This window comes from Pinus tabuliformis, chromosome 4_2 (assembly GCF_031772625.1).
Source record: "Pinus tabuliformis cultivar Carrire ecotype Pingquan chromosome 4_2, CPIR1, whole genome shotgun sequence".
Taxonomy (NCBI): Eukaryota; Viridiplantae; Streptophyta; class Pinopsida; order Pinales; family Pinaceae; genus Pinus; species Pinus tabuliformis.
In genome coordinates this window covers 819,394,031-819,408,965 of record NC_142304.1, presented here as the reverse complement: position 1 = coordinate 819,408,965, position 14,935 = coordinate 819,394,031, and the positions used below count along the sequence as shown (strand labels likewise).

Genomic DNA, 14,935 nt, shown 5'->3' with positions numbered 1-14,935 from the left:
TTTTGTGCATTAGATGCATGTGGTTTTGTAATGCATGTCTTGACATATTCTAGCAATCCATTGTCATCCAATACCACCTTCATGCGATCCTTCCATGCAATGAAATTAGAGTTGCCTTCCAAGGAATACTCTAGTCTCAGCTCGTTGAAGGTCATCTTCCCAACTCTGTAGAGATCTTGCTACATTGAACTACAAATTTGATCCTCTTGAGAAACAAATTCGAAATTCCTATTCTAATGTGAATCTTGCTCTGATACCATGTAGAAATTATGGTGTATAATTGAAACTTCTTGTGAAATTTTAATCCAAATCATAAGACACAATCCTACTCTACTACTCTGTGGAATTCAATTCACAATTTAGAACATCAATCATAAACATGCAATGAGAAATAACACACATGCACACAATATTTTTCTAGTGGAAATCAATCTGCTAAAAACCCCTTTCCTTGCATGCATTAATCTGATGAATAGAGATGTACTAGAATTTCTAGCTCAATCTAAGCTCAACCTCCAAGTGAATAACCTATCTCTATGCTCAGTGAGAATCTCTGACCTAGACTTAGTTAATTTCTACCTCTGCTTGAGCCCATATTTCCTTGTGCAATTCCTAAGGAAATCAGACCCCTATTATTTAGGAATTTACTCCAAAATGATTGTCCAATTCCCAAGGTTGATCATATGATTACATGCAACACCTGTACACTCAAGACTAGTCTACAATTGATGCTACATTGCTCGATTACCTCCACCACAGCTGGGGAACTCAAACTCTCTACATGCACTAGCTATTTTGGGTAGATTGATCAATTAACTGGATGACCACTAAGTTAGATTGAAGTCTCACTGCACAACTAACCTTCCACTAGTTCCTCCAATAGTTAGAACTAGTTTAACTGAAAGAAACTTGAAAGAACTAACCTTGATTGTTACAAATTAGCAATCACAAATTCTTAATTGAAATCCAACTCCTCTAACTCGAATTTATTGAGCTAACTTAGTGACAAAAGCCATGTCACACAAGTTAACTACATCCAAGTTGTTTGTTGATATTGAAATTTGATTTTTCTCAATTTGAACAAGGCAAAATCAAATTGAGACTTTCTTTATTGCTGCATTTTTCAACATTGTATGAATAAACCGTTTTTAAAAGTAGAGTTGTGTTGTAAATTAATATAAGGAACGCTTTTGAATTCAAGTCTAGAAATTAATTTAACAATAGTATAAGTTACTTCCAATTTCCCATCATTCAAATATCTAAAATTTTTAATTCTTCATTTAAATCTTCATTTGATAAAAGGAAAGATAGAGATCCCAATTATAAAAGATTACCCAGTGGCAACAACATTAAAATTTCTATTTTATTCAAATTAAATTATATTTAAATTACATAACATATCACATTACTTTTCATCTATACTCTTTTTTCATATACTACCAAATTATATATTTTCTTTACAACATTTAATACAATTACTAGTTATTATAGATATATATTTTTAAAATAATTTAATTATTTTTATTTTTATTTATAAATAATAATTACCAATAAAAAATGATCTTTAGAATATTGATTAATTTATAAATGTTTTATGGGAGACATTATCAACTCTAATTCTATATCATGCAAGGAACTTAAAAGTGCAATATTCAAAATGATAACCCAAAAAACCTAAAAAATTACAATAACAAACTATTTAATTATGTTTTTTTTTCAGGTTTACATTTATATATAATAATAAATTTATCTGATTTACTTACATTTGATTTTTTATTTTTATTTTTTAAATTAAATTTTAATTAACGTATTTTAATCAATTTTTCTTATTATTTAATATGATAGGCTATAATTTGATTTCAAATTTTAGAATACATATAATGTAAATTAATATGATTTTAAGGTAATTTGTTCACATTTAGTTTATGCTTCGTAATTTATAAATTTTGTATTTTGGAAACATATATAAAAATTATTAGGTTATATAGTGTAAGTATTATAAGTTTACATGGATAATGTTATGTTATAATTATATTAATGATGGAAAATATAAAGAATGGATCATATTTAAAGATGAATTTGTGAAATATTTTTAAGTTTAGTATGTTAATTAATTAAGTTATAAGTGTATAATTTAAGTGGGTTTAATGGTTAAGAACATATGTTTTCTTATTGGATGTCATGAGTTCAAATTTAAAAGTGGGTAGGGTATGTACGCTTTTGTAGACTTTAGCAATCAAATTCTTAAATGGAAAGGGTCTTTTGTCCTACGAACAAGGGGATCTTATACACCAATTCCATTGGATCATAGGATTAAATCCAAGGAAACTCCGTTGGGTCATAGATAATCTAAGTAAACTTTTTGGATTGGTTTATCCTAACATACCTTCCATTGGATCATAGGATTAAATCCAAGGAAGGGTCATAGATAATCTAAGTAAACTTTTTGGATTGGTTTATCCTAACATACCTTCCATTAGATCATAGGATTAAATCCAAGGAAATTCCATTGGGTCATAGATAATCTAAGTAAACTTTTTGGATTGGTTTATCCTAACATACCTAGGTTTTAACTGATTTTAAGCCAAATTTGATGTTGGTAAAACTAGAACTAGTTTAACTAAACTCAACTAAGCATTTCAAAAACATGTTACAATCAACTATAAGGTTGAATCTAGCAAAATTCCATTGGTTCATTGGGTTAAATCCATGTAAATACTATTACATCATCTTTTCATATATAAAAAAAGCTTTATAATTATCTAAAATCCATGTTGATTTACATTGATATTAATAACATAATTTGTCTTTCCTAATTTTATAAATAGGACTTATTTAATCTAAGTAGTATTTTTAGATAAATCCAAATCATCTTCGTAAATACATGGGTTCAGAACAAGACTTGACCTAACACATGTAGATTTTAACTAATTAACCCAAATTTGTTCAAGTGTAACAAAACTCGATTAAGGACTTATGGGGCGATGTTTAGAGTTGGCGAGGGATTTGACAAAGATACATGGGTCAAGCATTGATCATATGTCATAGAAAATTGAAAAACCCCACTTTTTCACTATTCTCTTAGCAAATTTTGGAGCATGGCTTTTTCCTAAGACTTTTGGCATTTTGCATAGTGAGACATAGGGCATTGGTGTAAATTATGTTACTACATCATCAACCAACCATTGTTAAGGCATGATATCATCTTGCTTCATAACTTCATACTGTAAGCGTTAGAATTTTTTACTCGTGTATTTTTTTATATAATTTTGGGATTTTAATTATGTTGTTTATGCATAATATTCATATTTAATATCAATTCAAAATATTTATATTTTTTCAAAAATTATGTGTTTTTTATTATGATGTTTAATTGTTTGATTAAAATGGTCAGTATTCTAATTTTGTTATACACACTTATTGAGATACATATATTATAAAGTATTTATCTTCCAAAAAAAAAAATTGTGATTTCCACATTATAAATAATATAAAAAAATAGAATTAAATAATAGCATAACTATTTTAATATAGTCTTGAGGGTTAGCTTAATTGGTCGAGTTCCCATTGTTAAAATACTTTTACTATTGAGATGTCACGGGTTGAATTGTATTGACACTCTAGGGATCAAGTTCCATGGTTGAACTGACAAAAAGTGATTCCCCTAAGTGAATCTGCATGGTATAAATATTACATGGATGTAGTGGTTACCAATCTTCGGGTTCCGTGAACCACATAGGGAAAAAAAAATGATCCCTTTGGACGGATCTGCCTGGTACAAATATTGCATGGACATAGCAGTCACCAATCTTCGATGTCTGTGAACCACATAAGAAAAAAAACATAAATATTTTAACGCACAAGATATCGAAACCAAAAAACCTCCATATTATTATGAAATGAAACCGAAACCTCTAACCTTATCCATAACAAACCCCAAATTTCATATGTTATATGACTAGATTGATACTCACTTTGATTCAATTGCATGGAAAATTTGTTCCAAGAGCAGAGCCTTTGTTCATAACACGCTTTGCTAATATATTTTGAAATATTGAATGGCGTTGCGTTTTGATCAGTGTTGCAGGAGTCTCTGATCACTCGTGAGTACTCATAATTCTAACTCTAATCTTCAACCAAATGAGTTGATCTGAATCTCAGCGAGTCAAACTTGTGTTGATTGAGTTTGACTCATGGTTAACACGAGTTTGACTCATGATTTCAGCGATTTGTAGAGGACTCAGCGAGCCACTCAAATTCTTAGGTTAAAAGTCCATGGGGTTTTATTTGTGATTTCGCTTTCACTTCTTCTTGTCACCCACCGTGCTTGGACTTCACTTTCATTTCTTCTTGTTGCCCGCCTATCTAGATACATTGTGGATCAAATGACACCATTGTCACATTCTTCCTCACTGTGCGCACTTCGGCTTCGATAAACTGGAACCCTTTCTCTAATTCATCAAGGTCGCAATGGGTTTTGTTGATCGGCTTCATGTATACAATATTAGGTAGTCAACTTCATGTATTAGAAGGCAGCTTTGACATTGGTCGGCTCGCTTGTCTTACTAGACTATGTTGTTTTCCGGGTTATCTATGTGTTAGGTCTAGCGACGTCGTTGTTCCCCCGCCCAAACAGTCACCTAAGTGAACTATGGGATTGCTTACTAAACACAAACTGCTTGCCCTGGTTGAAATTGGGATGAGTTGCTATTGGGAGATATCTGAGATAAGATGCTGAGCTAACATAACTGTTAGTTTATTTGATATGCCTCCCCTTCGCTTCGCCCTTCGTTGTGAGTTAGTTGATATAAGAAGTTGCTTAGCTGAGCCTTGCCATAGCGGTAGCGATTGAGTTAGTTTCCAAATCATGCTCCTTATTCCTGAGCCATGAGCCGAGCCCCTGACGTAGCCTTCCTCAACCTGATGCCATGCCTCCTGCTGACTCATTTCCTCAACCTGACTCATTTCCTCAACCAATAAGGATTCATAGCGGATTAGTAGCCTTGCCTTCCAAACCAAATCATGGGAGTTCGTTTCCCAATTAGTTGATACAATTCGTTGATGAGATTGAGTTGCTAGTTGCTTCGCCTTTCCCCTTGCCCATGAGTTAGTTAGCCTGAGATAGATCATGACATCTCATAAATTTTCCTCATACGTTTTCTTTGAGTTCAACTAATAATACCCACCTTAGCCTCCTTCCTATTGACCTATTGAGTTGTTAGTTGATTAGCCTCCTTCCGATTGAGTTGTTAGTTGATTTGATATAAGATAAAACTCCCATAACTAGTTTAACCTTACCCATTTGAGTTAGTTGAATAGATATAATGCCTCTTATTCCTAATGCTAGCGATAGCGATCTCCTAAACCTCCTCAACCAATAATGTAATGCGATAATGTGATTCCTCATTGCCTGAACTGAGATGAGATGAAACAAGATGAGTTGGATGAGACCCCACTTTATTGATCTCAAATGCGGTTTATGGATCATTTGGGTAGCCCAACGATAGATGGAATTATTAGGGTGCTATTCCCTTACGTTTTCTTAATGAAATTCCAATGCCCAATATCTTAAGCCATAATGAGTTCTATAACTATATCTCAACGGATAAGATAGATGAGATACCTTTCAACCTCTTTTCCTTAAAGAGAAAAAAGAGGGTCATGCCAATAGCTACTGACTTGGTTGCTATATGTACATATTTGTGGCTACTCCTCGATGGTTGAGCAATGTTCTTTTCCTTTAAAAATATCATTTTGAATAAAAAAAATTAGTTGTAGTATGTTAAAGTTGTATATTGTTTTGAATAAAAACAAATCATTGCAGAGTATTGGAACTTTACAGGGACCTATAATAATGAAACAATTCCTTAAATTCATTTGTTGTCGTCAAGTGTATAAGTGATCTACCAATGGGTATAACACACTACCAATCCAAACTTAACCCAATTTAGAAAGACTTTAGCAGGTTCGCTGTGTTGGTTGACAAAAACTCGGAAGTTCCTCATCTCATTTGAATCTTTGTACATGTTTTTGAATTTTCCAGTACTAAATATATTTTATACTTGAACTATATGCATTGTCCTCGTGATTTTTTGGACATTTATTGATATTATGCATTGTTTGGACATGGCTTTATTGAATATCAATGAACAATGTTTTTTTTAATTCAAGGTATGTGTATATCTTTATTTATTGTAGTCACTGATTTTTTCCCTAAAACTATTTGTTCTTTTGATTTGCCCATTTATTGCCAATTGTGAATCTGGTAACCAATGGTAACATTGGTTTTGATTCATAAAAAAACAAAGCTACATTCGATAATGTGTAAAAATACATATCCAAGGGGATTTTTTTCCACTAGATTGTAATAAAACAAAATAAAATACATATCCAAAGGGGATTTTTTTCAATTGGATTGTCATAAGACAAAATACTTGCTGTAGAACTCCAATAAAACACATGGAAGAAGTACAATAAGGAAAATTATTAAAAACAAATAGAAAAGAAGATTTATAGCCTGTTGCAAATACCCAAAGGATTTTCAACTTTATCATCTGCAGTCATAGGCTAAATTTTGATAGTGTACAAAATTCAGCCCTCTTATTACAGTAAAGGTTTGTATGAACCTTCCTAATCATGGTGAGACAATAAATACCTAGGAAACATGAAGTTATGTGCAAGTCTTAAAACTTTTCCAATTAAAAATCAAAATACACAGTTTTGAATGCTTGTTGGAAGCAAGGGAGAGTACAAATTAGAACAGAATCTTCCATTTGTGCAGAATTTGAAAACGGTCTATACATATAAACCAGATAAGAGCCACATGTCGGATAAACGATTAATAAAATCCTGTTTCGCCTTCATAGCCTCTCTCTGGATTCTACTGGGGTCTTCATGACATCAAGTACTTGCACCACCTCTGCCATGGATGGTCTGCTAGAAGGTACCTGAGATGTGCAAATCAGCCCCAGTTTAATCATAGGCATAATTTCCTCCTCAGAACAATTGTGCAGGTTCGGATCGATGCAACTCAAGACACTCCCTTGATCAAGAAGTGACCTCACATAATCACACATAATCACAACATCATCTTCCATGTATTCCACTGGCCTGCTTCCTGTTACAAGTTCCAAAAGGAGCACCCCAAACCCATACACATCACATTTCTCATTTATCCTGAGGCTTTGACAAGCGAATTCTGGAGCCACATATCCCAAGGCACCCTGAAATTTGCTGCTGAGTATATACCTATCGAGCATTGGTAGCAGCTTGGCAAGGCCATAATCTGAAATCCTTGGATTGAAATCCTCATCCAGTAATACATTGCTGGATTTCACGTTATAGTGTATGACCGGTGGGCTACAAGCTTGGTGAAGGTGTGCAAGTCCTCTGGCAGTGCCCAATGCAATCTTGAAACGAGTTTGCCAATTTAGAGTAGAATTTGGGTGTGATTTGTCATGGAGTCTACTGTATAAGCTTCCATTTGTGACATAATCATAAATCAGAAGTTGTAGCTCGGGTGTCCAATAGTAACCTTTGAGACTAACTAGATTTGGATGTTTCATCTTCCCTAGTAACTGTACCTCCTTTTCAAAATCCTCTTGAGATTTTACTAAATTTGAAACCATCAACTTCTTTATAGCAACTGCCCTTCCATTCCCCATGACAGTTTTGTATACAGTGCCAAAGCCTCCTTTTCCAATTTCACAGTCTTTTCTCAGTAAAGCATGAGCACTACTTATCCAATTTTCAGCGCTTGGATCAGCACTGGGGGAAAACATCACCAGCTTCCCTGATGCCAAATCACTACTCAATGACCTAGAAGCACTTTCAGCAGGATCATTGATATATGTCAAATTGCGTTGTGCCCTAATGTTTAAAACAGTCACGACAACAACACCAACAGCAATGGCAGCTGCTGCAGATATTGCAACAATTGCAGAAACACTGAGCACAATTTTTCTATGTTGGGTTTTAACTAATCCAGAAATTCCTCTATAAGGCCAGCCAGTTGCATTTGGATTAACAACTAACGGCTTAGGTAGATCCATTTGACAAGCTACATTCACATTAGCTCCACATAAGCCCATGTTTCCCTCAAATGCGCTCTTGTTCAGCTTCTGGAATATGCCTTCTGTTGGGATTCTACCCTCAAGTCTGTTATAGGAGACATTCAGTTCTATTAAATTTACAAGGCTCACAAGTCCCATGGGTAATTTCCCTGTCAAATTGTTGTTTGATAAGTTCAGTATTGCAAGATGTTGTAGTTTTGTTACTTCCACCGGTATAGGCCCCTCCAAATGGTTGTGAGACAAGCTCCTGCAGAGAAAAGTAGAACATTTTAGCATAGAAGCATGCTGTGAATATTTTTCTAGACCACGATGGGAAGTTTATAACCCCAGAGACTTCCATGGCCCAGGAGCAAAAAGATCCACAGACACAACCATCAAACAATGTTAGCACTAAAAAAAATGTGGGGGCTTGGACTGATGTTGCCTCAGAAGTAAAGTAACCCCAAAGCTAAAGGGATCCACTTACCAGACAGATTCATCAAACAGTGTTAACACCGAAGGGAATGTGGGGATTTTGGCCCTAAGGTTTTCCTTTGGATTGACAAAGCTTTAGAACCCAAATTATACCCTATAGCATGACAAGACATACATGGAGTTCCATCATAGTATCTAATCATCAAGACAAAAAAATTGGATAGATTCCTAATGTGTGTAGTTGCAAGAGGGAGCAGATAACTTACAAGAAGTACAGAGAAGAGCAGTTTCCAATCTCTGCAGGAATTTGCCCACCAAGTAAATTGTCATCGAGTTTCAGAACCACGAGGCCTTCGGGATTGCACAAATCTCCTGGGATAGTCCCATATATTTTGTTATAGCTGAGATCCAATGCTTCCATTAACATGAAATCACCAAACTCCTGTGGAATCCTTGCCTCAAGAAGATTCCCAGATAAGTTCAGGTACCTCAAATTGAAGCACTGTGCGATCTGAATGGGTATTCCTCCATCCAACATGTTATTTGATAAATCCAATTCCTGCAGGAACTCATACAGATGATATGAACCAGAGGGTATCTGCCCTATGAGATTGTTTGAAGATAAGTCCACCTTCTCTAAACCCAGCTGAAACAACTCCTTGGGAATGCTTCCCGAGAAAAGATTGTTACTTAGATCTATAAAAGACAGCATGCTGCATCCTATTAGAGATCCAGGAATAGCCCCAGAGAGCCCATTGTTGGACATATTGAGGAACCTCAATGACTGCAACTGGCCGACCGAAGCCGGAAGGCTTCCATTGAATTCATTACTTGATATATCCATGTGTTCAATGCTACTCAAATTCCCAATCCAGGAAGGAAGAATGCCTCCCAACCTATTCCCTTGAATTTTAAGAGACACCAACAAATTCAAATCTTGAAGGGATTGTGGCAGATTACCTGAAAACTTATTCTGACTGAAATCCATGGCTGTTAGCTGAGAGCAGCCACCAATGTCATAAGCAAGAGATCCTGAGAAACCATTGTTTTGCAAGTAAACTTCTCTTAGTCTATACAATCTCCCAATCCCTTCGGGGAGAATCCCAGAAAAATTATTATAAGACAAATCCAATACTTTCAGATTGCCTAACGCCCAAATGGATCCTGATATAGAACCAGACAGATGATTTGCAGATAGGTTCAATTCTTTCAATGATATGCACGTGGGGAATGACCGAGTAATGGGACCAGACACCATGTTGCCTGCTAATGATAAAAACCTCAAAGATCCATTAAATAGTTGATCAGGAACGGGGCCAGACAATACATTATTTGACAAATCCAGAAACCTTAAGAATTTCATGTTGTCAGGAATGCTACCGGATAATTTATTATAGCTCATGTTCAAGCTCTTCAGGCTTGCAATCTGTGCAACATCTGGGTTTAAATTACCTGAAAAATTGTTGTGAGCAACAGAAATTTTTTGCAAATAATCCAACCTTTCCAGGCCTTTTCCAATCCTCCCTGATAAACCCAAACCTTCGAGGACAATTTCTGTGACCCTGCCATTTCTGGGATTACATTTCACATACTTCCAGCTGCAAGGACTGTCGTCATCCTCATTCCATGAAGTCAATGCCATGTTGGGGTCCTGTAAACCGGCCTTGAATACAATCAGCCCCAATACATCATCATTCAGCTCAAGATTGCTGCTAGCGTTGACTCCATTGGTAAACAACAACAGTACAAACATTAGGTTGCAGAACAAAAAATCTGAAAATGCCATCATACCAGCATCCACGATTACCTTCTGCTGCTTTTCACATCTTGGCACTCATTGTCCATTATCATGTATTGCAGAAGTTGTGAAGTAGAGCTGACAGTGATCATATCATTCATATGAACAGTACTTTCTGCTGCTTCTCTTGTTCTTCATTAACCATTTCTGCAGAGGTTGTCAAGTAGGGTTGACAGTGAACAGATGTACTGTCCTAATTAGCAGCAAAACACTCCATAACTAACTACAAGTTACAACCCCTTTCATGGAAGTGGGGTGGATAAACGTCCAGTCACCTGTGATATGATGGTGTTCTTTGTAAATTCGATTGGTTGATGGCCATGGGATATGGATAAAGTTAGTGTATGGAAGCCTGTGAGATTTGATTTGAGTTAGCAAAATTCAAGGCTGATCATGCAGCGCTTTTCAATAATCATGAATTGATGAAAGGTTTGATAACGGTGCTGATATGCATATAATAAATAATAAAAAAGCTGTTACCTTCGGTGATATGTTTGATTTAATTGTCCCACAAAAACACATTTCATAGACTTTTTAGATAAAACAAATCTAGATATTCTTGAAGATGGGATTTGATTTCTTGTTAATATTATTTCAAAGCAGTGCGTGAATATGATTGATGGTACATGTTCGTGAATAATTTTATGTTTATAATATAAAGATGTTTTATAAATATTATGTGAATTAAAACCTGGGAATTTGAATTTTGAATTATTTTACCATCACTTCTTATAATTAAGAATATATTATATTTTTATTTTGAGGTTTTATTTAATATTATTAATAACAATAATATATTTTGTATTTTTAAGAGAATTATATTATATTACAAAAATAATAATAAGTTGAATCTTTTAGTGTAATTAATGTGTTTTAGTGTAATTAATGTGTTATTGAGGAAACTAGACCAGTTTATTTTAAAATAAATTTTGCTCACTGTAAATATCTATAACCGTAATTAAAATTGTTACAATACTCTAAAGTGGAACTATCATGACTGACCTTACCAATTTTAAAGCTATTAACATTTATAGACCTTCTCAAAAGGAAATTGAATAGTATAATTGATTTTTGCATATAGACTCAAAAGAAAGTTGGCCTAGACCGAAAAGGAAACTAATAGCTAGACTAATTATTCAAAGGGGAAGTCCACCTAAATAGTTACAGGTGCACTAGTGACTTCCTATGAATTTGTAAACTCTAAGTTTGCCATTTCCCAAGCTAACATCGTCACCTTGATGTCCAACTTTTTTGTTTGGCATTGGGTCTCGTCTAAATAGAGAAGAATTCCCTATTGTTCCTCATAATTTTCCAGCCGAACCTAGTCCGTGATGGTTTTTATCTGCCAATATATGTCTACAACTTGCATGTATTTGGTATTTCTAGTTCTTGTTGCTCCAGTGTTTAGGATCCATTTTCTCGCATGTGCAAGAACTTCTTCATTGGACATAAAACAATGCTCTACATGTGCTTTCTCTTTGGCTTTCTTCATATCTCTTGTTGGACTGTAGGGGGGGTGGTCATGCTATGGTATATATGCACAGAGGTCTCAATAGCCCTTTGTGCTTTGGACGTGGAGGTCCCCAACCCCTCCCTTCTACCTCTATGTCGTCTTCCTCCTCTTCCCCTCATCATTCTGATGGAGAGATGATAGGGAGGGTCACAACTATCAAGTGTTTGTCAAAAAAATGTACACCATTGAGGATAAATCATAGCTTGCATGTTTGACGAGGAGAAAGAGTGGCTGGAAACTAATGGAGCACCCTTTTTTCACAGCTACCAAGGCAATATTAAAGGCCCTCAACATAATAGAATCATTATTAAAGGGCTTTACAGCCCTTCTACAAGAAACTATGCTCCATACTAAAATCAAGTGTTGGGATTTAAAGGCTTTTTCTTAGAACCATAAAACATGTAATCACCTCTTCCATTGTGCCCTCATAGCCCCAATACAAACCTGAATACTATAGTTAACAAAGGTGATCCGAAGCTAAGAATCTAGCCAATGGCATGAAGTTGAACGAGTGGTTCTACAAAAGGATTTTCCTACCTAGAAGACTAGATTGGTGTCCCAAATAAAGACAACATACTCCCCCCCAAGTGACCCTTGACATGCAATGAGTGAGGCCTCACTAGTATGCTCAAGCTAAGAAAAATATTGAAAACAATGAAATATCTAAAATAAGAAACACATGTACGAATTGGAAATCGCAGAGAGATGAGGATATAACATGTATTATAAGCATGCTACCCAAAGAAGCTCCTACCTTCTAGAAGATTTCGTGTTACTCATGACTTGGCATGAACATTGATCTACTCGTCCTTGCACTCAGGTTTCTAACCATCATTCCTAAATTCCCATCTTCCACCATGATTATGTAATCATGCTCCATTGCAATTAAAATTTCAATTTGTGTGCCATGTGACATCGTTGAACGATCCCTACACTTGATATGAAGTTCTAGGGTGATGGAGTTAATGGAGTCCTTACTACATTGAATGTTGAACATTGCCAATTTATGCCATGTGGAGGGAATCACCCCTTCCCACCTTATTCCCTATTGCCAAGGACATTCCATCATTATGCTAGTGATGAGACACCACCCACCATGGGGGGCATTTTAAATTACATATCAATTGTGATATAAATATGGTTATATATGTTATAAATAATCTTTTATGTTACATATTTGAAGAAAATGTATTGAATATATATGGTATTGAATATATGTTGTGAATAATTTCACATACATAATTCTTACGAGTAAAAGATGACATTGAATATAGATATTGAATCATTTCACATACATAATAGTCTCGAGTAAAAAGTAACATTAGCTAATTATGTGTTTTTTGTAATTTTTATTGTGGCATTATAATTAATAAGCATTTTGACTTTTTTCATTGAAATTCAATAATATAATTTTGGGAGAGATCATGATTTTTTGTCGTTTAAAATGGGTTTTTGAATGCATAAATGGATTCATCACCTTGAAAAACTAATGGGGAACTTAGATTTTGCAAGTTACACAACTCAAACTTACAATTCAAAATATATTTATTGGATTTCGAGCAAAATTAACCAGGAAAATTTCCTAGAAAATGGTCAAAACATCTATTAGTTATGTCAAGACAGGTATTTTTAACTCCACGAATTAATTGCTTTTCTATTAGGAAGAGTTATTAATATATACATTGGAGAGGGAGACTCATGGAATTCATATTCCAATGTCTCTTCACCTTCTCATTTTTGTATTTATAATATTTATAAGTTTTCCCAATCCCTAAGGATTAGGTGTCAACATTCCCACCCCTAGTGTAAAGAGATGTTGGTGAGTCCAATCATGATTTTGAATCTTTCACACTTTTCTCTTCTAAGTTATTTGTTGAAGATGTCTGCAATTTGCTTGTTTGTGAACAATGGCGTAGGTGAATAGCCTTGGCCTCAACATGATGTCGAATCAAATGATACTTTGTATTGATATGCTTGGTTCAATCTTGGAACTTTGGTTTCTTGTCCAATTTTATTGTAGAAGTATTGTCAATCAAAAGAGGAGTAGATTGCACTTGTTTCTCCTACAAATCTTCAATAATTTTCCTAAGCCACACAATTTCCTTTCTTACATTTGCAACTCCCACATATTATGTCTTTTTTGTGGAATCTGTCGGAATTTATTGTTTGTGTGACCTCCAGGAGATAGCTCCTAATCCAAGACTCATAACATAACTTAAAGTAGATACTCCATTTTCTTTATCTCCATCAAAATCTGAATCAGAGTAACCAATCAAGCTGAAGTTTTCCACCCGTGTATATTTGAGTCCAAATTATTGAGTTCCCTTCAAGTACCTTAGAACTCTTTTTGTTATGGCAAATATGCACATAGGTCTCAATAGCCCTTTGTGCTTTGGACATGGAGGGCCCCAACCCCTCCCTTCTACCTCTATGTCATCTTCCTCCTCTTCCCCTCATTATTCTGATGGAGAGATGATAGGGAGGGTCAAAACTATCAATTGCTTGTCAAAAGAAATGTACAACATTGAGGATAAATCATAGCTTGCATGTTTGTCGAGTAGAAAGAGTGGTTGGAAACTAATGGAGCACCCTTTTTTAACAACTGCCAAGGCAGTATTAAAGGCCCTCAACAAAATGGAATTATTATTAACAAGCTTTAGAGCCCTTCTACAAGAAAATATGCTCCATACTAAAATCAAGTGTTGGGATTTAAAGGATTTTTCTTAGAACCATAAAACATGTAATCACCTCTTCCATCATGCCCTCATAGCCCCAATACAAACCCAGATACTATAGTTAACAAAGGTGATCCAAAACTAAGAATCTAGCCAGTGACATGAAATTGAACAAGTGGTCCTACAAAAGGAGTTTCCTACCCAGAAGACTAGATTGGTGTCCCAAATAAAGACAACATACTTCCCCCTAAGTGACCCTTGACATGCAATGAGTGAGGCCTCACTAGTATGCTCAAGCTAAGAAAAATATTGAAAACAATGAAATATCTAAAATAAGAAATACACGTACAAATTGGAAATAGCAGAGAGATGATGATATAACATGTATTATAAGCATGCTACCTGGCAAAGCTCCTACCTTCTAGAAGAGTTCGTGTTACTCATGACTTGACATGAACATTGA

At 35.0% G+C, this 14,935-nt stretch overlaps 1 protein-coding gene across 1 annotated transcript; it reads right to left on the bottom strand.

The window, feature by feature from the left end:
- Positions 1-6,483: 6,483 nt before the first annotated feature.
- Positions 6,484-10,713, bottom strand: LOC149172184 (uncharacterized). Its single transcript, XM_089424226.1, has 2 exons — positions 8,753-10,713; positions 6,484-8,319 (listed from the first exon to the last, which is right to left on the bottom strand). The coding sequence occupies exons 1-2, from the start codon at positions 10,273-10,275 to the stop codon at positions 6,861-6,863; spliced, it is 2,982 nt and encodes a 993-aa protein (XP_089280352.1). The 5' UTR covers positions 10,276-10,713; the 3' UTR covers positions 6,484-6,860.
- Positions 10,714-14,935: the final 4,222 nt, after the last annotated feature.

What these genes read in the sequence shown, in the direction of transcription:
- LOC149172184 (XM_089424226.1), bottom strand. Translation starts at nt 10,275, where the DNA reads ATGATGGCATTTTCAGATTTTTTGTTCTGCAACCTAATGTTTGTACTG. An exon ending in TGCTCTTCTCTGTACTTCTT is followed by an intron (nt 8,320 to 8,752) that starts GTAAGTTATCTG and finishes TTTTCTCTGCAG; the next exon opens with GAGCTTGTCTCACAACCATT.